The 26895-nt window shown below is 39.8% G+C and overlaps 1 protein-coding gene across 6 annotated transcripts in view; it reads right to left on the bottom strand.

The window, feature by feature from the left end:
* Window positions 1-26895, bottom strand: part of LIN28B (lin-28 homolog B) — an 85449-nt gene that overhangs the window by 9345 nt on the left and 49209 nt on the right. For all 6 annotated transcript variants that reach the window (XM_072332647.1, XM_072332648.1, XM_072332651.1 and 3 more), the window contains one exon: window positions 24700-24884. In XM_072332647.1, the coding sequence (XP_072188748.1) occupies window positions 24700-24884 (185 nt within the window). The remainder of the gene's footprint in view (window positions 1-24699; window positions 24885-26895) is intronic.

Here is a 26895-nt window from a genome sequence, read left to right as displayed (position 1 = left end):
AACACAGGTAATGGTGCACAAAGCTGGCTCTGCTCTGCCTGGGTCAGCGAGGTGCTGCTCCTCAGCTATGCAGCATGTCTGCCCTGATCTGCCTCTGCAGCACGTCCACATCCACACATCAGCTAAGTGCACAGGCCTAATAAAAGGGCAGAACGCTACAGGAAACTGGTAGTAAAAAAACTGCCATTTCCCTGTTGTTCCTTATTCTGTCATTAATATTAACAGCAAATATAAGTTTCATAATGAATTCTCCGTTCAGTCTGAGGGTCACATAACTTCAGGTATCCCTTATAAATCAGTATCACGCGCAAAGTTTCACAAATATCAAACAGCAAAAGCAGGGACTGACTGAAATCTCAGTCCTGAGGTGGATTCTCAAGAAAGCTGTCCTACCATGAATCAGATGACTTGCACGAGCATAGGCTTTACAAGTGTTAAGGACTGTAGAATGTGACCAGCACCTCACATCTTCATTCTTCAGAAACAAAGGACAGTTCCTGTCACATTTGCTACTATGAGACCAAGTCAGTAATCCCTATGGGGGTTGATTCCAGAGCTCATGGAACTGATAGAATAACTCACGTCACACAAAATACAAGTAGGGATTCCCTTTCCAGCTGTGTAACAAAAGGTCAGCAAACATGGCAGATGGTTTTCCTTGAAACTGTGCCTGCAAGTTCAGATGTTCAATATCTGCAGGAAGGATTAGATTATTTAGTAGCTCTATAGCCACATTTTAGTACTAAGGGAATTCCGTATCACAATCATCTACCGACTAAAGAAGGAAGTAGCCAGTTCCTAGTTCACTTTTCCAAACTTGCACCTAACATGCCTAAAATGGACAAGCTCCATAAACTGATATTACTAAAGAACAGTTGTGCTCAGCACCTTGTGTAACATTTCAAAGAGATTTACACCATCTCAAGATTTTAACTCAACGCTTTTCACATCAAAATGTAGAGGCAACAGCAAAGCATGAAGAGAGGGTTTCAGCAGCAAAAGGATTAAGCCTCAAATGTTAAAGCTCTTAATTCCTACCTGAGGCAGGTATTGAGAATTAAAAGTAAATTAATTCAGTGTTTTTCTATCCCAATCTACTTTATCATAATCTTTGTTATTAATTCTATAATTACGTACATTTTAAAAAAAATCACCAACAAAACACACATTTGTGCACATAAAAACAAGGCTGTTAATTCAAAATGTGGTGTTTCATTTTTCTTGATTTAGCCTCGGGATGGCATGAGTTTGAGTTCAGTATTTCTTTCTCTGAAATCTGTTAATTCTGTGCGTTGTTACAAATAATCAATCATAACTGAAAGCATGTTGCAGTACCTGGTAAACTATATCACTTTATTCCTCTTGGTCAAGATTAGGCACGTTAAGTGGTGTCACTTCAGTAAATGCTAACAATGAGGTGAAGAAAACTTATCAAAAAGACTGTATCATCCAGAAACAGATCATCTTAATGGTCTTAATTCTGCTGTCAATCACACAAGTGTAAATGCACAGCAGTTTTGCTAACTTCAGCGAGCTTGTTCTTGGCTAACTTTAATAGCGTAACGGAGCAGAGAATTTCTCAGTGTATGAATACTTAAGTCACACTGCAGTGGTGCAGGCTCTTCCCCTGCGTGTTACATGAGGAGGAAGCACTTCAGTTTCACTTGTGAATCTGTCTTTGATAGCAGATGTGACACCTGAATATATGATGTAACAAAAGAATTTAGAATAGCAAAAACAAAGAACTACGGTCAAGGTAAAGGAGTGACTTGTTCGATTCTTCTGGCCAATCATACTCAGCCATCCAAGCTAAGAAAGAGCAAATTAACTGCTTAAAAAAAATAAATAAATAAAATAAAAGGACATTTACAGTCCGAGCATCAGTTTTCCTGCCATGACCAATGAAATCTGATTCAAGAGATTTATATAAAATTGGAACCTTAGACTTAAACAGCATGTTTGAAAATAAAGAACAATTCAGGTAAGAATACCCTGGTTATGATCAGTGCAGATGGCAGGTTACTACTTGGACACTACATGCACTGGCCAAAGAAAAATAGTAAGAAAGATGAGATGGATATGCTCGCCAAGCACAGCATAACCAGCTATCAGTAGTTCTGATCAGCAATTCATACCTGAGTCACAGCTTCAATTACAGAAGCCCTGAATTTACAATGTAGAAAGCAGTCACAAAGCAGAAGAGTGATTAATGCCAGTACTGTGTCTGTGCCTTAACATTTCATCTGTACTTTAAACCAAATAACTTTTTATAGTTATCCAGCAGCACTGACTGTGCAGGGCAGGAAAATTGAAATGTTAAGACTGGGAGCACGCAAAGGCAGAAAGGCCAACATATTTTTAATGCAAGCCCTGAAGTTGCTTGTGATCAATCTGACTTTTGGTCAGATTCTTTGGACCAAAGAAGGCACATAAACATGTTTCTGCATTCATTTATGTGAAGTACGCGCAGGCCAGCAAGATACTGAATTTCTGTGGGGGAGACAGTTTACAGTTCTTCCATTTTGGAGTGCAAATCCTGACTTCTAGCAAAACAGAGGATTACCCAGTAATGCTGTCAGCCTGTCTGTTCCCCTTCAATCCTGGGTTCTGAGCGCATGTTAGAAGACACAGAAAGGTGACAGGAGTATTGTAGTGGCTATGAATGGAATGCATAATGTCAAAACTCATAGGAATCCATACAATTTTATTAACCCTTATTGGAAATGGTAACTAAATACCCAGTTTATTCCTGTGGTTAAAGTATCTTCCATAGGAAGAACTGCAAGTATCCTTCCACAAGATCCAAAAATACTGCATCTGAACAAAGAATTAGACCTATTTTTTTGCCACTCTGGATAAATAATCCATTGCTAGCTGGAGGAAGAAGCAAAACACAGGTAGTCCAGGCCAGAGCTGCTGCCCCCAGTCAGCCCCTCCATCTTGTGCCAGCCCTTCCTCTGTCACTCCTCAGCACACAGGTAGCCACAAACCAGCTCTTTGCAACAACAAATTAATGAGCTGCTGTATGCTTTACAACTGTACTCATCAGCCTGCATGGCTCAGATCCTTCATCCCTGCCTACCTTAGTCTTAGTATCCCTGCACCTTGTGCTGGTGCAAGCCTCCCTCTTGAAAAACTGAAAGGCCAGAAAGCCATGCTCCTAAGTCAAGACAGATCCCTTTCACTTTCCTCCTTAAAAAACTTCTAAACATCCAACAAACCTGCAAATACTTGATTCCAACTAACTTCAGACTGGAGGTAAACTGCAGCTCTTACCCATGGCTCTCAACCTCAAGCACAGACTCCAAACTTCCTGCAGGGAAAGTCTTATTTTTCCCAGGCTTTGAAACTGGTGATGGAGATTTAAGTAAATGATGTCAGTGAGAGAAAATATAGAAGGAACCTTTTGGGAAATGGAGTTGAAAAAAAGATGCTGATAATAAGACTTCCAAAGGATTAGGGGTCAAATGTTTACAGGCATTCAAATGTCTAAAACTTACAGACCTCTGAGGCAATCAGGTTCCTCATAGCTTTGAGGATATGAGTGTGCCCCTCTGGATTACATATGGTAATCTAGGAAAATAATCACTGCACAACAGTACAGCACCTTATGGTTGAACAGGTCACAAATCAATTGGAATTCACAGAACTAGAATAAAAGACAAGCACATCCTAGATAATACATATCTGATTTGGAAGTTGTCCTCCATGTTACAGCTCTCCTAATGCTGTCCAACCACCAGGGATGAAAAGTCATAAGCAAGCTGTGACAAGCTGTTTCCTCTTATGCCCACAGCTCAAACACTAAATGGAAAAGTAGGATTACTGAAATAAAGTGCAGAAAAAACTCTTCACACATCTTTTTCAGTCTGCGTTGACAGGAAGCACTAAAGAAGAATCAGACAAGGTAGGCACATGCTTCCTTCATGATGGAAAAGCCTGAACCAGAATGCCTTCTACAACTACTTTGTGTAGCTTTCCTCACAGCCTGTGCACAGCTTTACACAGAGCAGGTGCCACCACTGCTGTCTTGGCAGCATCAGTGACTGCTCCTGGGGTGCCCTTCTGGTTTCACACTCCATGCTGTGAAACAAGCCAGCAGCAGCACGCCATGCCAGCAGGGTGCATGGATCTGCCAGAGATCATGGTTGAGTACTGCAAGCCATCTAACACTGTGAGCAGTTACCATTGGTCCAGCTCAGCTGCTCTGCATTTCATTCACAGCAGAAGTTTTCAGATAATTTACCTACTTGCTTTTCGGTTTTGCAGTATTCGTTTAGTTTGATTCACCTCACACCTCCAGCTCTGAAGCAAAAAGCCATTGCGCTGGGTGTGATAAACCCAGGCAGGAGGTGGGAAGGAACAGACCAGCACTGAGATTCCCATCATCCCCTCAAGAACTGCAGCCAAAGAAACTGCAGTATGAAACGGCATCTGGCACATGGGACTTCCTAGTGGTCACAGCACAGAAACTGTTCAAAAACCAGCTATAAATATATTCTCCCAGCCATGTCCATACTTCTTGATATACCACTACCTGTCTACAAAAATATAATTTACTTCATGAATAAAGCTAACATAAAATAAAAAATGTCACTATTATTGGGTATCAACAGAATAATACAAGGAACCACTGCAAGATATTAAAATATGACAGGTGTAATATCTTATAACTGATAACTGTTTTTTCACTGGTCAATTATAGGATTTTTTAAAGTCAAATACACACGTATGTAGGCAGTCTAAGGGTTCTATATTGTTTTAAGTCGACTCAATGCAATTTGAATGAAAAAAGAATCAAGAATAAAATGTGAAGGATACCTAATGTCATGGTTTTGCACCTACCCACAGCAGCCACAATCTCTGCCTTTCCTACAGCACTGAAAAGATCCCTACCCTTGTATTGTCTTGTAAAGTCACAAGATTGTGACTAAAATATCTTTTTAGAATGGCAAAACTATAGTGAGGGTAGTGCATTCATTTTTTCAATTGATAATTTGTTAAATTTACTCGTGTTTTCAGTCACGATTGACATTATTAAAACCTATTCAATGCAAACACCTGAATTTTTAAAAAGAATATTTTTGCCAAATTTAATGCTACCAGCTAAGTATTTTGGTAGCTCTGACAATTCAATGCTTTACAACAGAATACCTTTCTATGTACGTATCCATATCCCTTTTAGCTTAGAAGTGTATTGCAGTTTTTAAGTTGTGCTAGAAATACCAGTTGCAGCATTTCCTCTATGCTGCTAGCTAACGTTATGTTCTTAAAATACCTTGAATAAATAAGACTCGACTGCAATTCCCATTTGTTGACTGAATATATATTCATATCTTTAATGACTTAGCCAAAAGAGCTGGCCTTCACTTTGAGAAGAGCACTTACAAATTATCTAAATAATATTGCTGTATCTTTGAAAGAGCATCAATGCCAAATACGTCTGCCAGACATGTGACAAGCCCTTGCCATGTGCAGTCAGAACTGCACTCCCTCCAGTCCGGCTCCGAAGTTAAAGCATCTGAAGTGTAAATTGTGTGCGGCGCAGACACAGCAGCCCACTTTACTTTAACCTTGTTAATGGCAAGCCAGATGGAACCTCTGAGGCCACCCATTGTTCAGGCTTGCATTTTTGTGTAATGCCATGGTGTAGGTCCATAGGGCCTCATGAATTCCCCTCCTCTGAATATATACTGTGCTGTTAAAGGCACTGAAAGGATCAAGCTCTGCTCTGAGAGCAGCTGGCTTTGTATTTTTTAATGGTTGTTAGCAGCAGCAGCAGGTCCATTCTACTCCCCCACTCTCCCCCTGCCCTCCTTAAAATCCTGATCTATCAGTCCTTGAGTAGAACCAAGTCCTGTGTCCTAATGCAGCATATCATACGTTACACCTTGGCTTCACTTCCCTGTATACTCTTTGAAAACTCTCAGCTTCTTCCTTCCATGCGGCCTTAGACCCACCAGTAATAATCACTGACTTCATCAACAGTCACAATGTAATTTCTTTCTTACCCAATCCAGGCAAACCGTGCTTGCATAATTTTTGTTATTCATCATCACCTTCTGAAAATGTGGTCAAATTTCCTTATCTCTTTGAGAGAAGAATGGAGATAAGAAGAGTTCTGAGTAAAGATAGCCCACAAAAAGACTCCACAATCTGAGAAATAAGGGCAAAAGCTGCAATTGTTACACGCAAAGATCTATTTGTACAATGTCTGTGACATTCTACAATGCTTGCACCATGATTTAGGAACATAAAGACATCTGCTAAGGAAAAATTGCAATGTATGCAATGAGGGTAGTAAAATAACCCACAAGACTACATCTGGCCTTCTAGCAGGTTTCAATGGCACTGATGGAACATGATCAGTGGAGGAAAGGGGGAAGGACTTTCTCCCTGTTTACTGCTGGTGTGGTGTGTGCTGATGGGAACAGGATGAGAAAAGTGCAAAGCCCTTCCTCTCCAATAGGCCTGCCATCAGAAAAGCAAACTGCACCACAGAAACAGAATACTGCAGCCTGTCTGAATTGCAGCACTGAGCAGCAGGGCTCAGGCAGTTTGTTTTCATCTGGAAGTAGACTCTGATATAGCAGCTCATGAAGACAATGCAGTCATGACTGATATTAGAGGGATGCTGCAAACACTCATCTGTTGTCACAGAAACTACACAGAGGCTTCTTGATCAGATAGATTACTGAAGGGGCTGAGAAGCCATGGTCAATACTACGGAGAAAATTCTCTAATCTCTTTGAACTTACTTGCTTTTGCACTATGCTGGCAGCGTGAGGAAGGAAATCCCCTCACCAAATCCACAGGTCAGTGCCTCATATGGTGCAGCAGGCACACGACTCACAGATATCTGTTATACTCCTGCTGTTCCCAGCTGGTCTGTGTGCCTTTGGCAATAGCAGCCAGGAGGGACACGAAGCTCAACAGTGCGAACAGAGCTTGCTGTAGCACCAACTAGGGAAGGCAACCTGTGACCTGATCATTTCTTTTCTTTCCCCCAGGCTGCTCCGGACATGGTCAGGAAGATCAGCTTCTTTCCTACAGATGCTTCCCCAAAAGCAGGAGAAACGCCTTCTGGGGGAGCCTGTAACCCAGCATAAAAGCTTTGGGGCAACCACAGCTTGCAGCCAGGGCGGGGAGAACAATGAATTGGGGAACTGCAGGACAGACAAATCAGGCGGAAGGCAAAATACAGTAACCCCTACCTTCTCCCCACAGGATGAAGACCAAGCTTAAATCCTGTCCCTTATCTTTTACATAAAGATGCAATTTAGGAAAGCTGCTTTGAATATTTCTTTGCTAAGATTGTCCTTAAAGGCCATGACATTTTGCCTAAATGTTACCAAGTGGCTCAGTGGGGTTCAATGCATAAAGTACAGCAGCTTAATAATTATAAAATTAAAAACATTTCTAATTCTCAATTGTAACTCACAGAGGAACAAGAGAGGCGCCAGGAGAAATAAAGCTGCTGGATTCAACAAACATGTTTTTGCCCATTTCGGAGTTCACGTGGTAATAAAGCTTATTTTACCTGGTAATTTTCTGTTATGTGCTACAACAGTTTATTTTTGATAGCCAAACAGATTACTTTTAGCACACTTCCAGTGACTGATGTTGAAAATTCACTTGTTCCCAGAAAATAATAGGAAAATAAGCATGTTTGGAAACATTGGGGAATATTCACTGTCCTTTTTTGGAAGCCCAAAGAACATGTTTAATGGGTTATATACCGGGCTTCACAAAGTATATGTTACTGATACTTCAGAACACTTTTCAGCATTGCATTACTACTAGCTTTAAGTCCCCATTTGTATAATCCTACTGTTCTACTCAGTGAAAAAATTTCCTTTGAAGAATGGTCACCAAGAAACCTGAAACACGAACTCCTCACTACATTAAAAAGAAATACTCTATCATCAATGCATAGAAAAAGTAAAGGACAGGAATACAATTTCTGCTACGGTGTGTGAATTCATTTTTAATCAGCTCTACCCTATTTAAGACTGGTAACCATTTTATAACATTCAAGCCTGAAACCACACCACACTTAAAATATTACCATTGATGTGAAGTACCAGAACACTACAACTTACAACACTACAACAATACTACTTTTAATAGGCATCTCCTATTGTTTTCAGATCATTCACAGCACTTCAAATTAATGCAACAGAGACAGAAAAAAAAAAACCAAAACAGATTGCTTAGAGGAAGCAGGTAGGGAAGGAAGAGCTGTGATAACATGATCCACTGCACTCCTGAAGGCCTGCTGCTCACATTTTGCAAGTTTTGAGGAGCGACTGCTAAAGGAAGGAAGGGAGCTGAGAAATAACCATCACACATGTTTTGCTCGTTCATATGTAACCTCCAAACTAGAAGTTAGCAATGAATTAAACCTGGTCACTGCAGTACCGAAAGGCCCTCCTCTAGGCAGAAGGGATGTGCAAACTTCCCTATCAAACCTAAATAAACAGCGTACTTATGAGAGCCTCACTTCTCCTAACCTCACACTACAGTTTAATGAATGAGTTAACAGTGAGGCGGCATCAAAGCATCTAAAATAGGTAGGATTTATGTTTCCCACTGTTTTCTTTCTCTGATCAGGAAAAGCAAAAGATGCAGCTTTTCTAACAACACAGCACATTGTTCTTGCATGGAACTGATGTGCAATGGGATCTTACACACACGTTTTGCTGATGTTCGTACATGGACATTTTGAATAGCACAAGCCTTGTCTGGAACAGCCCCCGTGCCTGTTAGTGCCTCCAGCCCTCTGGTTGGGCCAAACCCAGCTCCCTTTGGGGTTTTGTGCTCCTGATGCAATCCATCACCAGGATACCTGAGCACAGCCACTTCTGCGCTGCAGTAAAGACTTCAAGCAGGGAGTACTACATGTTTTGTGCTGAGCTATTCACAAGCCTGCAGACAAATGAACCAGGTGCTGAGTTGCTGTTGCAACGTCTCATCTGTTCTCTGCCTCCCTGTGATTTGGGAGACCAATGTTTCTTCAGCATATGCTGCACAATGGGGACATGTAAGTAGCAACAACTTAAGAGTTTTGGGGAAATCACTGGAGATAGCTTTGGCAAGCCTGGGTTCAACTTTATTTAAAACTAACTTTGTGTTCCTGGAGGATCTAAGCATGTGAAGAGGAAGAATCCTAAGACACTGCTGTGTAGTAATTGACATAGGCATGATATACAGAACGGGCTGCTGGAATGGTTATAATTTTGATAATTAACCATAATTAACCATTTACAAGCACATACAAAGGAAAAAGTTACCTTAGGATGCTCAATGATTCCACTGACAATAACCTCAATGTACACTTTTAATGCACACTTAAGAGCTCCATCATGTATGAAGTTACCGACACAAGAAATTTTAAGTTGCTGTCCAATTCTGAAGAAATCTGTCTGACTCATCCCTGAGTGAGCATGGCCTGAGGTCAGGACCGGGGCTACCTCTGCAGTTGCCCATCTGCTGAGGGGCACGCAGCCATCTAGCTGCAGGGGAATGTCAACCTGGCCAGGCTGCAGGCCTGCATCTCTTCCACACAGGCTTGTTTCCACTACAGACAGAGCCTGAAGGACAGGCAAAATTAAGTTTTTGGCAGACTCTGCCAACAGGTCTCCAGGGCTGTATATATTACAGCATCCTCAGGAGAGTCCTCCCAGCCATACTGCCAGGCCATGCCAGCAGTCTCAGCCCTCATGTGCATATGGCAGCAGCATTTGTCACAGAGCAGTCCTTGGAGACACCCACATCCCACACAGCAGCACACACACCGTGCAGCCTCTGTCTTCCAGCATTCCATACACACCTAGGAGAACCAGCCCCTCACACCCTGCATGCCAGCCTTGCCTCCACTACCTGCCAGGAAGTGCTGAGCACTGCTCACCCCTATTATTCAGTCCCACCAGCCCCAACCCCACAAATGACTTATCCAGCTATCTCATTTACCTCATTTCTTACTTCTTAGCACCTCATACCTTCACTTCCATCCCGATTCTGCTCCTCAGCATCACATTTAGTTTTAACATTACTAATGTGCGTGACCCATTGCAGAGGTCACAGTTAGATTCTTCAAGGAAACAACCATTTGTAAACAAACTTAAACTATCCTTTAGTAACACAGTGTTGTGGGTTTCTTTTTTATTATTTTTTTTAAGAAACAGATTTAAGTCTTTATACATAAACAGTCCCTGTGGAATCTTTTTAACTACGTGAGAATCTGCTTTAAAAAAGGAAAAAAAAAAACCCCACAATTTCAAGTTAATTGAAAATGGATTTATATGCCACAAACTGCAGTCTTCTACAGTGTAACAAAATCTGCAAGCTTAAGCAAATTTACCACCTGCTACCACTGAAAGGGAACATGGCAGTATCCCCTTCCCAACACAGCATCTCATTATAGCAGATGGATGTTTCCACTACAGTGATTACTGTGTATACAGCATCATGAGTAATTCCCAGACTAATAGCACTTTTTATTTCATAGACTTTTTCATGTACAGTATAGATCATAATCTACAGTTCACAAAATGTCTGCAGGTTTGTGAAAAGCCTCAACTGACCTTACACAGGCCAGATGTAATGTCATTACATTGCTGCTTCTGCTGTTGCCTGGTCTAACAGAGCAAGGTAAAACCGATATGCTGGGTATAGCTGCATTCTGCCTAGCGCCGTATCCCGCAATACAGAAATTATGTACAATAAAGCACCAACAGACAGAATTTGGAGAACAGAGCACACAATTTGAAACAGATTAAGGACTTCTGTCTGGTTAGAACATGTCCTACGAATGCAACACACAAAGCACCTTATGCAGCCAGTCATACACGATCCTAGCTAATTATGACTGTGGAAAACTAAGCCAGGTTACAAAGCTGGGATTCGCCATGTTCCACAGAATCACTTTATTACACAACTACCTGGTGAAACGTTTGGAGTAGAATGGGAATATGACTGCCAACATAAGAAAATAAGATTGATCTGTTTGTGTCAGCTTTACCTTGCAAGTATAAAACCTACTTTTTTGAACTGATGAGGTCATCAGCATGCATACCTCATTCTAAATTGATCTGATTAAGTCATCTTTCAGTTAGAGCAACCTTTTATAAATCTAATATATGCACATACAATAAGAGTGCAATATACATATACAACAACATAAATGTACAAAACTTCCACAAAATGCATCTAAACCTTACACCAGAGGCTATTATTATTCCGCCAAATTCAAAAGCTTTCGATCTTGATTCATATTATTTCATGTTTCACACAAGAATTAAGCAAGGAATGGGGGGCCATTAAGTAAAAAAGATGTAACCCTTTGTATACACTGAGATGTACTTTGTGAAGATTTTATGGATAGCCATCACCATACTGGAGTATCTCAGACATCTGAGTTCACCTGGCAGCTGGAGGACAATTACAATTACCACTTATAAAGAAAAGGAACATGATTCTTTGTTGGCTTTTCATTCAAATTAGCAGCTACAAAGGGAGGAGAAACACAAAAACCAAAAGCCACTTCAACTAAGGCAACCACTGATAATTCAGACTTCTGAAACCCCCTGAACTTGACCATATTATTACAAAAGGTATTTTCTAATGAGTTCTTATTTTGAAAAGAATGGGGGCAGTACAGGCCAAACCCTAGAAAGCAAAGCAGAAGAAATTGTCTCTTCATGGCAGTTCGTGGCAAGGAAATGACTCAGCTGAGGCAAATTAGAGTCCATTTGGAGACGCTGATTCCAAGAGCACAGTGAGTCTGCAGGCAGAAATCTATCAGAGAAGCTGCACTGGCAGAAATTCCAACCTTCATAAGCACATAAGCCTCAAAATGCTATCTGCAGCAATTCTGATGAGTCTTCTCTAGCTAAGCAGCCAATTTTTGTTGTGAAAGGAGACTGCAAAGAAACTGAGGAATACTGTCTACCTGTTTTCACACAGAAAAGCAAAAATGAGGCAGGGTTTCCATCATAAAAAGTCAAATATAGTTTCTAAGTCATGCAAAAATTATTTTGAATTCCCTTTCCCTCTAACTCAGCAAACTATCTGCTCTGCCCTGCAAGTATTGCCTACCAGACCTGGAGGCAGCTCTTGGTACTCTGAGGTAGAAATTAAGAGATGCAAAACCTCTTCCATTAACAGGAATCTTAGTTATCTATAAATTATTTCTTAAGGGCATCCAAAAAAAAAAAAAAACCAACAAAAAACAACCCTAAAAAAAGCAGGCTTGTAGCCAGGATGTTTGAATCACTACTAAAGGATACACATTTCCAACAAAAATCCTGGAAAGTGGGTCTTCCAGATAAAAAAAAAAAAGTGTGTATTTCACTGCACTTATTACACCTTCCCATAAGTGAGTAACTGAAGTTATTCTCTAAAACAGCGTTAGCTCAGCACCTGCCCATCCTGCCTACTTATCTAACCACAAAGAGGTCTGGCAAGCATCACAAAATGGCTGATAAGAAGCAACCTCGTTTCACCCTCAGAATTCAAATAGGGAGCAGACTCTGAGATTAAGCAGCCCTTAGGATTGCTCCTGCCCAGCCAAACACTCCATTTCCCCACACCTCTGTCTCTCCAAGGGCCATACGGCTCAGTGGCTGTGGCAGCCTTAGGATCTGCTGCGGCTTCTCCAGCAGCCCTGTGAGATGGCAGGAAGGAAGCCAAAGGGTGGTTGCATCTGTGGGGATGGTCTGAGGCCTGCTGCAGTCTACTGCAGTTCCTCCTGCTTTCCCTTTTTCCTCCATATAAGACAGAAAAAAATCACAGTGATCATTTTTTCTCCATTCCCCTCAGGTGAATGTCAGAGCTAAAAAATGAAAAAGGACAGTTTCAGCCTTCACGTGAACTGTTTGGAAAGTGATAAGCTTGAGAAGATGCTTAAATCTCATGTATGTCCTATTATTTTCTATCAAAAGGATAATGATAATATGTGAAGATTAAAGACTGAGTTGTAGATTGTGCCTATCTCCTTATTTTAGCTGTATTTTATAGTTGCTTTAATTTAACTAGTAGATGTAGCTATAGGAGTAGCGCCAGAATCCACACAGAATCTATCAGTCAAAACACGAGCTCTGAGATCAATAACTTTTTTTCTGTTAGGTGGGACTGCAGAACAAAACACACAGTCCTTCTTTGCATGAGACACTTAAACCCCTTCTATACGTACTTCAAACAGGCAAGACAAAAACGTGATTGTGTGTATATACGTATATGCCTGAACTCACCTAATTTTGAGACATGGAAAATTGCCTTTTTCAAGACAGTATCATCTTTGAAACTGATTGTACAAATGAAAGATTAAGTCCTCATTCTTTTAAAACAAACTAATGAATTTTGAACTATGACAGACAAGAACAAACAGACCATTTTCTTTAAATCCATTTATAATCTATGAAAGAACATTCCTTGGTGACAAGTTTGCATTGAAAAGGAATTCACATTTGAAAAGCTTGAACAAAAAGAGATGATAGCGAATGTTTTTAAGCACCAGAGTCATAACTTTTTCTCATGTACAGACAGCACCTGTATTCTGCCATAGCCATGAGGGGCCTTCAGCAGATCACAAGTAAGATTCTGATTTCCAACGCTTATACTGCAGCTTGTAAGAAATACAGCTAATTAAGTACAAGGACTGTAGGATCAGATCTTAAATTATTAAACCCAGAAATGTTAGTCAAAGGCATTTACTATACAAAATACTTAGCACATTTATACTGAGCAGACGTTACGTTACTCCAATAAAAAAATTCTTCAGTTAATCTCCTCAAATAATATAAATTGCTTGCATCAACAAACATAGTACAATTAGCTTGTTACTCTTAAACTGAGTTTAAAATAAGCAAATTGTTTGATGACTTTGATGTTTTCCACCCAAAATGTGCTGGCTAATTTTTCCATTCCAGTTCCCATTCCAATCTTTTAACTGCCTTAATCTCCTGCCCTCAGATGTTGACCTTGTAAGAACAGAGGTCATAGGTTAGCACAGACAGACCTCAAAAGATCTGGACTATCAATTCATGCCTGAAAGATTTCTCTTCCACAAAAGAATCACTAAAAAAGCAAATTCCAAAATCCAGCTCCACAAACCATATAAAAATAAACTTGTTGATATGTTACATTCACAACTATTCTTAAAAAATAAGAAAAAAATAGGAAAAAAAAGGTCTGGATGCAATACACCATAAATTCATTTCTGTAGGATACTAAAATAAAAACAATGGTACCAACACAGGATAATGGCCAAACTTCAAAGATAAGAAAAGAAAAGCTCTAGACTGGAGAGAATTGAGAGCCTGCATCTTTAACCCAGGGAAATCTACAAGGTATGTTTTAAATATCTAAAATCTTTAGAACATAAAGTAATATTTTTTATACAACAGGCATTTTTAAACATGACTTGTTTTAAGAATGAAGGTAAAGCACAACTAACTGAGAAAATTAAACAGCACCAATTTATATAAATTCACTGATTACCAGTGAGACTGCTCCCTCAATTTCTTGCTGTAATCAGCTATACAACCGATTCCTTGCTGCTTGTTTGGACAATGGAAGTAGAGTTCTTATTAAAAACAAACAAAAAACACCCAAAGAAACAAATATGCCAGACTTTTCTAAGCATAAATGAAATGTATAGATTACAAGGGAAAACAATAACTTCGTGACATTCTAGTGAGTTAGAAAGACGATAGCAAGAACAATTCATTTCTGAGATCAAAGTAAAAAATGTGTAGTTTATACAACAAAAATCCTGGAACTGAAGTGATTAATGATCTCATATTTAATGTAATTCCACAGTGCTATTTAGCAAAAAGTTAATCAAAACATTTTGTGGGTTCCTTCTTCACTTACAAAAATCCAAGAGCTCAGCGTATTTTAACTAATTATGAGGAGAATAGGCAGGCACATATTCCCAATAGCAATTGTGTGAGCTGATAACCATGATTCTCCCAACAGATATTGAAGTCCAAAACTTGGAAAGACGAACCCATACAACAAGAATCAAAGATTTTTGAAATACTCATTAGAAAGAAGGGTTTTTTTGTTACTAATAACTTGGGGAAAAGTAACGTGAAGAAACCTTTCCAAAGGTAAATAAGACTCTTTTTTATATATGAGATATTCACAATTTCTAATCCTACTGCCAACTACTGATGATTGCCTTCTGTTAACAGAAGAAACAAAACTGCCTAATTTTACAGAACAACTAATCCCACTGCACAGACACACTGACACACACGCTATCCTCTTTGTCCTGTATTATTAGTTTAGCATGACAAAAAGGTAGAGGCATCAATTTTCAACACTAGCAAATCTGAAGCCGAATTTGAACTGTTCAGCTATGTCAGTTTTCTATATTGGTCAGAAGATATCCATTTATCATTGAGAAATCAAAGCGTTCTGGTTAAACTTTGATGCAAAGGCTGTTGCAACAGAGCAGTCTGTGGTTTGCTATTGTTTTCAGAGCTGTCTGAAGTAAATTAAATGTCTAGCATTTAAGCTGTCCTATGGCTAGAAGACTAAAACTCCAAGAAACTTCTAGGCTAAAGAAAGCCATTCAGCACTAGACTGCTGCAACTTAAATGATTTTTATTTTACTTTCAACTATTCATTGTAAAAGATATAGTGCCAGGAGACTCAATACCTATAAGATTATAAATGAATAGAGATCAAAGACAAGAAATTGTTAAGCTCACTCCCATATTTCACAGTGACCCTTCACAACTCCTTCCCTCCTTAACCATTTCCCGGGTCTGTTACTGAGCAAACCCAGCTCCATCTACTTCATCAATACTGCCAGCCTTGACTTGCTATTTTCTCCAGCTCTGCTATTGCCACCTTTGTTCTCCTACGCATACATAAAATCAGTCCCTTCACCCTCTTCCTACAGTGCCTCAGTACGCTTTCAAAGAAAAACAAGCAGCAACCTAGCAGGTAGTCAGAAGGGCACTCAGGCTAATTCCTACTCTTTACCTACAAATTCAGCATTCGAAGAGCAAGAAATTAATTTATACTGCATTAACTGTCTGAACTATAAGACAGTGTGCTTGGTGTCCTGCATGGTCTTTTCTCACTTGCTGCTTGGAAGCAAACATGATAATTTTATACTACTTCTTTAGTCTATTGGTTTATTCAGTGTCTGGACTCCCATGAAAATTCATCTAAATCTCAAAGACAATACAGCAGCATTGATACCTCTTTTTCAGACCAATCACATGACATTCAACAGCACTGAGTGCCAGGTACTGAATTTGGGTCACAACATCCTGATCCAGCAACACAAGCTAAGGAAAGAGTGAAATGTCTGCTGCAAAGCTGCTCAGCAGAAAAGGATCTGGGGATGCTGGCCCACAGTGGGCTAAACACAAGCCAGCAGTGTGCCTAGATGGCCAAGAAGGCCAACGGCATGCTGGACTGCATCTGAAATCATGTCGCCAGCAGGACTAGAGAAGCAATTACCCCTTGAAAGCATAGACTGCACCTCAAATGCAGGGTCCAGGTTCAGGTCCTCCACTATGAAAAGGATACTGAGTTGCTCAAGCATATGCAAAGAAGAGAAATAATGCCAGCAAAGAGACTAGAAAAGAATTATGAACTGCGATGGAAGGAATTTCCTTCAGGGATCTGTCTTGGGACCAGCGCTCATCTTTAACAACCTAGACAGTGAGAGGCACTCTTACCAAGTTTGCAGAAGACATCAAGCTGAGTGATGCATATGACACTACAGAAGGAAGGGACACCATCCAGAGGGACCTGGACAGGCTTGAAAAGTGGACCCAACTGACTCTAATGAGGTTTAAGTACAAGGTTTTGCACCTTGGTCACAGTTTAGACTTGACTTCAGACTGGAAGAACTCAGTGAAAGCAGCTTTGTGGAGAAGGACATGGGGTTTCTGGTGGACAAAATGCTGACACAAGACAACAGCAAGCGCTAGCAGCCCTGAAGGCAAACAGTATCCAGGCCTGCAACAAAAGAAGGCTGGTCAGTTTCATTTCAGATCAGCAAGAAGAGAAATGCTGGAATCACCTGAGTCACCACAGAATTGTAAAGCAGATGCTTCGTTCCCACCTTAGCTCCAGCTCCTTACACATTAGCTGTTGACTTAGTGTACCTATCTTTCCAAAGGGAGGAAACTGATTCAGTTCTGATCTCCCTACACTTCCTGACAATCTCCGTATCAACTTTTTGGATGACAACTTGGAGGCTGGGAAAATCTATATTTCTCATATGCCACAATCTTCATTGGTATATCCCCCTCAGCCAAGAGTTAGTTCACTCCTCCTCAAACTCTTCCCTATCATCCCTGATCTACCTCAAGTCCATTTACGCTTAAATGTCCCTACTCCTTCCTAATCTCCCCCCTATTCATTGACCTTGCAGCAGCATCTTGTCCAAGTCATCCAGCTTGAAGGACCCTTCTGAGCTCCTGTTTCTTCTCTGACAAGCTTCCTATAATCAGAAGAAGCAACTGCAAATTCTCATTCTGTTCTCCTACTTCTGGATGGAAGATCTCATTTCTTTTTTCACCTAAATAAAACTACCTTTCCTCATGTAAACATGTCTTTAAAACCATATGTTTTCTTCAGGACACAGCATATGTCTTACTGCCTGTTTGAGAAGAACTCCAGCACACTGTAGGCACACTCACAGAGGTGAGGGGGCCACAGTGGGAATAACTGCAATGTGACTGCACCACTACAGGGATGACTACCTCCGTGACACATTCCTCTTACATAATGAACTGCTGAGCTTCTTGACAAAATAAGATATTGAAGTAAATGCACATTTATAAATGATTCATATTCAAGCAGGTTTGATCTTTAAGTGTCAAGGACAGAAACATGAAGCCACAGCTAATAAAAGAAACAGCTGCAGCAATTTGGAATTATATTACTGTATTACTGTATTAAAGGGCTTCAGAACTTTTATTTCTTTGGAAGACCTTCAGATTTACCAACAGAGGTAAATCAAAGGCAGTGTTTTGGGAATACCTCACTTAGCAGCTAGGCTATAGTTCAGTTCTGTCCAACTTTCAAGTCCCTGGCAGTTTACTTAAGATAGCACTTCTTTCTCCATCATCTGGAATCGCTATTATAATCTTCCTTTTTGTTTTCATAGTTATTATGAGCCTTCATTACATTTTCTATGTGATGCTGGAGGGCAACACACCAAAAAAAGCAAGGAAATGCAACTTGTTTTTCTGAAATACAATGGATTTGGGGCTTCATTTTTTTAGTGCAATACAGCAGACTGTCTGGACCTTTTCTGAAGGATGGTTTGCCCTGCTGCAAGCAGTTCTGTTCTCACTTGGCTGATAGTTACACAGAGCAACACACAAGAAAAAAAAGCAGCACAATCTGTAGGTCGGGTCCACATCAGAATGGAAAGAAATTTCCACAACCAGGGAAATCTTTTCTAAACACTGTCCGCTTCCCTATTCCTTTCAAAGCACGGGCTCAAGCACTTATTGAACTGGCCCCTAAGAATTGTATATGCATTGTTATTTCTTTTCTACCTGAAAGGAGTATATTAATTGAGTAGTAAGGAAATAAACAGCAAGAAATTTGAATTAATGGAAGGAAACACCAGTTATATTAGCAAGATTCTTAGAAATTGAAATGATGCTTTGTATTTACTGAAACTTACATCTATTCCATACCATAATCTCTCAAGTTATGCAAAATTCCCAAATGTGTAACTCTTCTTTCTTGCTTCCAAATTCCTTGAGATATGGTAAATCATTACTACAGGACTAGAAAAGCAGTTGGTATGTTTTGTGAAGTTTCCATTTCTTTCCTTCTGAATTAGCGATATTTTGCACTATTTTCTGTGCAAAATGAGCTCTCACGAGATGATGAGAAGTGTTTTCCAATAGAGAGATCTCAACTGTCTTATTGAAAGAAATGGTGCTGTTTTCATTTTTATTTTTTTTTAAGTTGTTCAAAGTTCTAAAGTTGTTCAAAATATACACAGAATGTAAAACAAAAATGTTTGTTTTGACCAACAGTTATATAAATTAACTTATCTCAAGATCTTCTCAAATATAAAGCACATACCTGTCCAACTAGCATAAAAACAAGCAAGTGCTACTGGAAGAATTAAGCTCCTAAAAGGTGAACAGGGTATGGAATACCATGATAAGCACCTCCAACTGCAACAGATCTCAGCAGATGATCGTAACAGCAGCAAATTAAGCTGGAGCAGATGAAACGGTTACCCCCTTCTATGGGTTGCAGCTCCAGAACTTCATTCTCTAAGCAGCTTTTTGCAGCCTGGCATGTTGAAAAAGCTTAGATATCCATGATACTCTGTAGCAATTTGCTCATCCAGGCCCAAAGCGAAGGTTCCAGTTTGATGATCAGAAATAAGAGAACACCACAGCAAAGGCTTAAATATATGCTGGTGTTTTACTGTAAATGGGAGACAGCTCATCCCTTGAAGAGAAGTGGCAAGATACTCTGAAAACACAAGGCCCAAGAAGACATCCAATTAAAGAAAAATATTCTGCATTCTGAAAACAGCGTATATACTTCAGCAACCCATCTGCTGTGCAGGGATAGCTTTACTCTACATGAGTCTGTATAAAATTGACACCAGCCTACTCGCTTCATCTGTTCCTTGTACTTCCTCAGAATTTCATCTACTTACTTTAACAACAAATTTGTATTTATTACAAACATTATGGAAAAATTGGGGCCTATTTCTTCTTAACTGTGAACTCATACAAACAGATATCACAGACGACTTTATTCGGTCTCTACTCTGTTCTTACTGCAAGCTCCTAATGAAGAAAATCAGCCTTGGACACCACTTGGTGAAAATCGGTCAAACCTGACACCAGGTTTCCAGCTCTTCCCTCAGCACAGAAATTTGCATTCACTTGAAACACACGAGCAGCCCTACCAGAAGGTACGTATGATTGAAAGGAAGTATGTCTTTTACTGTGTTTTGTTGATTTCTGTGCCCAACTGCAAAGCCCAATTCCTGCCTTCACCTGAGCAATTAGGCTGAAGCACAGCATGGCCATGAGAGTTTATGAGTAGCACGGGATCTGAAAAACACAGCCCTCACTTTCAAGCTGCCTTCTGGTGAATTTGATAGTTAAAAACATATGAAACAAAAAGCAGCCTTTTCAATGAATGAGGAAATGCCTGCATTGCCATGCAGCATACTACAGCACACTGTGCCTGGTACCCCAAGATAACTAACTGATCTTCGTCTAGGTTTGTTAGGGACCAAGTAAAGCTTTGTAGCCTGTATCTAGTGGGTGCTTGGCTTTGTAAATTAGATCATGTTCTCTAAAAATGAAATTTGGAATGTGATTTTCTAAGAGTCTTCTGAAAAACAGAAACGTTTATTCTAATAATGCATATATCATTCTGCACAACTATAACATTCCTACGCTTAGCCCAGCATCTCAATAATTCATCTTTTGGCTCCGCATCCTGGCTTGCAACTGCTTGAGAAACGGAAATAGGCAGGAAGAGAAAGTCATCATCTTTTGAGGAAGCAATTCCCACTGCTGCATGCTAGACCTGGGGGTAGAAGCTAGGCAAGCCAAAGCTTGTTGTCTTCTGAAAGGGAAGGGCTTTCCAGCTCGTGCTCTTGCTCTGGGTACCTGTTCTTCCATAGCCTACAGCCGGCACTTCCAGAAGACTGAAATTCACATGTAACATCCCAGTCTGAAGATAAAATCACGCCAAACAACATACTGTCCCCAGATGCTGGTTGCTATACGCTCCATTTAGTGGCAGTTGTTTTGTATTCATGATCTTAAGCCATCTTCCTTGCATCTTTTGAAGAAAATACCCAGTTTTGGATACATGATTCCATTCTCATCACACTGGACATGCTGAGTCCTGGAAGCATGCCTGTGTAGTTGGTATGCAGCCAGTCTGTGGCTGCTCAGCTCACTTAAACACAGATGGATGATTTAGAGATTTTAACAAGGGCTGTCTAATGAATATATGCAGTAACACTTCTCAGAGGCTTGTAACTTAGACTTGGATGGCTCTGCACAAAGACGAGGGAAGATTAACCCCCTGCCCTAGAGATCCATCTCCAAGCCAGCTTTCAAGCCTCCATTCCAAAACACCAAGTGACAGCTATTTTTTTTTAAGTTTCCTATTTTTAACTCTCTTAATTAAGCCCTCTGGTTTTACCCCAGTCCTGCAAAAAAACAGGACTGTAGTTACACCTTCCCAAAAGTAACACAGGAGAAAGTACAGAATTCCCCAAGTATATTTTTCCCTAATTATCATAGTCCAGCAAAGATTTAAGTGTTTGGAAGTATGCACAGTAGTGCAAAGTTCTTGTGCAAAGTTGTGGTTTTTAATGTTTTTTGTTTGTTTTAAAGCTAGCAGCATTGTGCTGCTGAATTAATCTTGTAATCTGTATTACTTCAGTGGCTTACTATGGTATAGCTAGAAAGTATGAAAAATAATATCATTTAAGAAAGGATATCTTGGTTTTGTTTATCACCTACTATCTAAGGAAGTCTGAATTCCTAACTATATGTTTCTGTACAAATAATCTCAAATTTCGCTTAAGGAAATAAGTTGTGTCCAGCTCTTCTCAGGCACTTAAAGCACCATCTATCCAACCCGTGAAGATTAGGTGTTGATACTGAAGAGATGCCTAATCCTCTAAATGCAAGAGATGGAAAGCAAATCTTTTGTATTTCCTACAGTCTCTTCGTAGGTACTTGCTTTGGTTGGAACAGTGTGCTAAGCCACAGGGACCTCAACTCATATGATAGTTTTCATGAAAAAGAACAAAAACCATGGTGGTAATCACAATACCCACATGCAGTGTAATCCCTGGGATGTTCAGAAGAAGCAAACAGTGAACAAAATACGCTACACTTGAAAAACAGCAAAAAGAATTAAAACTGGAAAGAAAAAAATTCTTATTATCTAAAACTAATCAAAAGACAACCAGGGAGAAGGAGATGCTCACATTTTAAACTCTGACACGCCATCCTCAGGTCACATCCTTTTGCAAGGCTGCATTTTTAAGAGATGTATAAAAAATTACATGACTTCTCTGCCAGTTTCCTTAGAAAAGTGCAGAAATATACACACTGTCCACCTAGGAGAGGAGCAGTAAAGTTCAGCGCTTTGACAGTTAGATGCTGACACAATTTTGTGTTGAAGGGAAAAGACCTGAGGTTTTCATCCATCCTCTGTGCAGCTGCTCTCTCTCACTTCCTTTGCCCTGATGCCCTTTGATGCTATGGCATGGTCTGAAGTGGGTCCCCAGGGGGCAGCTGCACACTGGGGCTGGCAGAGGGGTAAGACAAACAGGAGTGGAAGTGCCCCTTTCTGAAGGGCTCTCCCCAGCCTCCTTGTCCCCACCATCTTTCACGTATAGCTTCTATGATCTTCTCCCACTTCCTACTAGCTCAGTGTTCTCCTTCACAGCTTGTACCACTCCAATTATTCAATATCCATCACAAAAAAACAGCTCAGCTTGAGCCATCAAAAGCTTATGAGAATTAGACGCTTGAGGATGATTTAGCCAGTGAAGATGGAATTTGATATAATCTGAAATGACTGTATCTCATAACTTTTGTTTCCTACACTAGCTCTCCTTGTTCTACTAACTTCAGCCCAGACGCTCTCAATAGTACACAAAAGTGCTGTCTCCTCTAAGAGCTGTTTGTTCAAGAATATAAGCTCTGAATGATGCAGTATGTGAGAAAGACTTGCCATCTTATTACAATCTAACTTTGGGCTATCTGCAGAATGCCTTTAAGACTTCATTTTCTGACTCAGACACAAATTAATGTTAAGCAACAGTCCAGTAGGGAAGTATTTTATTATTTGATACAGTCGCCTCCCTCAAGTGGATGTATTTCAACTGTTTAGAAACATTTGGAAATTATGCTTTTTGTCAAGTCTGAGAATTACTAAAACATATCACTCAATCCATCTTAACACAAAAACCACTCCTTTTTTTAGTTGTCTCTCATTAGCAGCATTGGAAAAGGTTTGTGAAGTGTTACATCTGTAGCTGCAGTGTTCCTTACAATTTAACCAACTGAGTTACAGATACACGGCTATCTCACTAGCCGCATGCCTAGAACAAAATTCAGCATGTACAGTCATTTCAGTGGCAGCATTTAACTTCTAGCGGAGTTCAACTCCCTTCGTCATGCTCTACTTGCAGGCTTGTTCTGTAAAGCATGTTGGTGGAATGTTTCACGTCAAAATCAAGATCTCGGAACATCTGCTACAGGTTTAAATCCTTACTGATGCAGTTCACCTGGGTGCATCTCAGCCACAAGTGCTGTGTTAATGGAGGACAGCACAGGACTGCAATTTCATAAACTGGGATTAGGAGATGGAGCTACAACCTTACTTCTTCTTTGACCTTTCCCTCTTGAGTCACTGTTTCTACTTTGGTATAAATACTTCAAGGGTCCCTCTCCCCCTCCAAAATGTTCCACTTGAAGTAAGTGCCAATCCAATTGGGTAGAACTCTACAAACACTCTGCTGATAAAAGTATCAAACTTTGAGTTTCAATCAGAAATATTTATAGATACTGGATAAGATGTTCAGGTCTCAAAAACAACCCTAGCTTCTAGTTCTGAGAACATCACTCATCTTCGCTGCTAATACTGTGCCAAAGACCTAGCGGTAACATTTACCCAAATATTTACCATACTAAAGAATATTTTTCCACATATAAATGAGCGAATGAAAGAAAGAAAGAAAAATAAAATTCAGAGTGATGAAATGGTCCTACACACAGTTTTGTTCTAGGTTAATTACAATCACTGAAGTGTTTTGGGGAAGAAGAAACAAAACAAAGCATAGTTCTTTTTCTCCTATTCCAAACCTTACCTTAAGACAGCTGGCTAAGTTCTGACTTTATTTATTCTACTCTAAATCAAGATTTCATGGACTTGTCTACAAGTTATGGAGCAGGTGATTAAGACAAGAACTGAGAGTGCTTTATCTTTTTTGCATCAGCTCCTGGTGGTCATTCTTAGAGAGCAGCACAAAAGTACTTCTGAGTCAGATCACTACTGATGCCAAACAAAACACATGGTCAGCAACTGATAAGGGCTCCTAGGAAAGGGACTGCATCCTGTTGTGCAGCCTGTTCAGTCCCTGGGTGTCTTAAGTAGTCTGTAAAATATTATTACAATACTACTTCAGACCACCAACTATTATTACCTTTCAGAAACTTTAGATACACTTTTCACCAAGTAAAAATATAATTAACCGAATAACACATACCTCACTATTATTACTTTAAACCCTTCTGTACAGAACTACTGACGCACAATTTAAAATGCCACTGCACACAACAGTCTCTTTAGCATGCACAGTTCTCAACTAAACACGACATTGCTTCACCTGTATTCAGACCAACCTGTCTTCATACTCAATCTGAAGTATTTTCAAAACAGTATTACATTCCTCTGCAGACCTCCTCTAATTCAATAAAGCCTTCTCAAGAAAAACCAATCCAGTGAGTGATTTATGTAGTTGTACAGGTACAGCTTAATAGCCTTAATCAAATTACTTCATTACATATAAAAGCACATTTACATGGAATAGCTTCTTTTCACAAATCAAAAAACGCTGAACACGTAACTTCAAGAAAAATGTGCAAATGAAGAGAAAAAAAGAAGGGTAGAATAACAAAGTAAGGTAATTACCTATCTCCCTTTGGTTTTCTTTTTTGTACTGTCTTCCCTTTGGGTCGTCTTTCACTTCCCAAGCAGGGGCTCCCACCAGGGCCTGTTACCCGTATTGATTCAAGGCCTTTGGAAGATTTCTTATAAGTAAATTCCACTGGTTCTCCTTCTTTCAGGCTTCTAAATCCTTCCATGTAAAGTTTGCTCTGCAAATAGGAAAAACACTCTTAGTTACCACTGTCTTAAAAAGAATATTTACATTCATAATCAACAGGACAAATTATTGTCTACTACTATAAAAAAATACACAAGTCGAGTAACAGCTTCTTCTGCATGAGCTATTAGATGATACTACAAATTTTAGTCCTGGAAACACTGAATACATTGCTCAACACTGAACAAGTATTGGTTTTTTTTCATCATGAACAAAACTGAAATAATATTTTCCTCATCTATGCTGAATATTATTGATCTAAGAAGGCAGAGAAGTGCTGCAACCTTAAAATTGTAAGACAGCTGTAAGTGAAAAATCTTGCAAAATGAAATGGAAAGTACAGATCTGTATTTTCACTCACAGAAAAGGACGTTATTAACACAAGAACAAGTGAGATAAATACTAGTATATTGTCTAATATTACATAGTAGCATCTATCTTGGAGGAACTGAAATCAACAGAAGCTCACCACTGATTACATACAATAGTTAATTTACAACCCAGAACCAAAGTAATGAATTTAACTCTTAAATAAAATGACGGTCAAGTTAATTTAGACAATCTATTTTTTGGGGAAAAAAAACCCCACAACAGACTGTTTGTACTAACTATTTATTTTAGAAGATATACATTAAATGAGTGAGATCAACTGAATGTACAGAGTATTTTACAAAATCTCTGTCCATTTCCAAATGCATTCTTGTATTTTTTATACACGGGCTACAAAACATGTTTTCCTCTTTTGCTCATGAACTCTTCAGAGCAAAGAAAGCAATTTATCAGTTGATACTTACCCACTCTTCAGCACTCACTTGGCTGTGTCATGCAATTAAAGAGGGAATCTTCAACACAGGTAGTGTCCCACTCAACTACACGTCAAAAAGAACCAAGTGACATTTGCCTAAGTCACATCCGCTGCCCCCACGTCCAACTAGAGAATGTGTTGATATAATAGATTCATAAAACTACTGAGATTGGAAAGACTTCTAAGATCATCTAGTCCAACTGTCTATCTACCATCAAAATTTATTGGCTATAGGACTGAGTTCAAAGAGTGGTGTGGTCAATGGCTCAGTGTCTGCAAGGAGACCAGCAGTGAATGGTGTCCCACAGGCAGTCAGTGCTGGGACCGATACTCTTTAGCATCTTCATCAGCAACATCAACAGTCAACAGACAAATTCAATATCTTCAGAGGATCTTGAGTAGATATCCAGAGGAAGAATCAGCTGTGTAAGCACCAGCATTTGAGCCGGCTAGGTACTGTGGGGTATTCCACAGACTTCTAACTGCTGTTTCATAAGACAACGGGTCACCTCTAATGGCTGTGTCACTACTGCCTGGCCCATGCAGTGTCTGGGACACTCTTACACACAAAACTGTACCGTACACTTCTGTTTTGGTAACTAAATCTCATGTCTGGCAGCTGCTTAGATGTTTTTCCCTGTAGGCTGTACTGACAATGTTATCTTCACAGTCTTTTAACAGAGCACAAGAACAAAAGCTGTATGAGTCCATACATAAGAGAAGAAAGAGGTGTTCTCTTCCCAAGGATAACTGAAGACAGGACAAGAAGCAACAGGCTCCAACCATGTTAAGGGAAATTTAATTTGGATGTAAGGATAAATCACTCAATATGAGAAGAATTAAAGAGGGAAGCCCGAGATGTTAGTGAAATTCCCCTTGCTGTTAACAGCTAAGTCTTGGCTTTACAGGGCACTGAACAATTTAACCCAAGGTCCTGTTTTCTACAAAAAGTTGGACCAAACTACCTAGAGGTCCCTTCCAACCATGCTCTTTGTGACTCAGATATGCTGGAGCTCACTCATTCACAGTATAATGTAGACCAGCATTTCTGTAGCACAGCTAGACTAAATTGAAAATTAAAAGACATATTCCGAATTATTTTGTAACGAAACCATGTCAAAAAATACATACATATTTGCTTCAAAGAGCTCAATTACTAGACCAGCCAAGTTCACCCAGTAACAGCCATTCATAATGC

This window comes from Excalfactoria chinensis, chromosome 3 (genome assembly GCF_039878825.1).
Source record: "Excalfactoria chinensis isolate bCotChi1 chromosome 3, bCotChi1.hap2, whole genome shotgun sequence".
Classification (NCBI taxonomy): Eukaryota; Metazoa; Chordata; class Aves; order Galliformes; family Phasianidae; genus Excalfactoria; species Excalfactoria chinensis.
The sequence above is the reverse complement of the archived record's forward strand: the minus strand, read 5'-3'. Positions and strand labels throughout refer to the sequence as shown.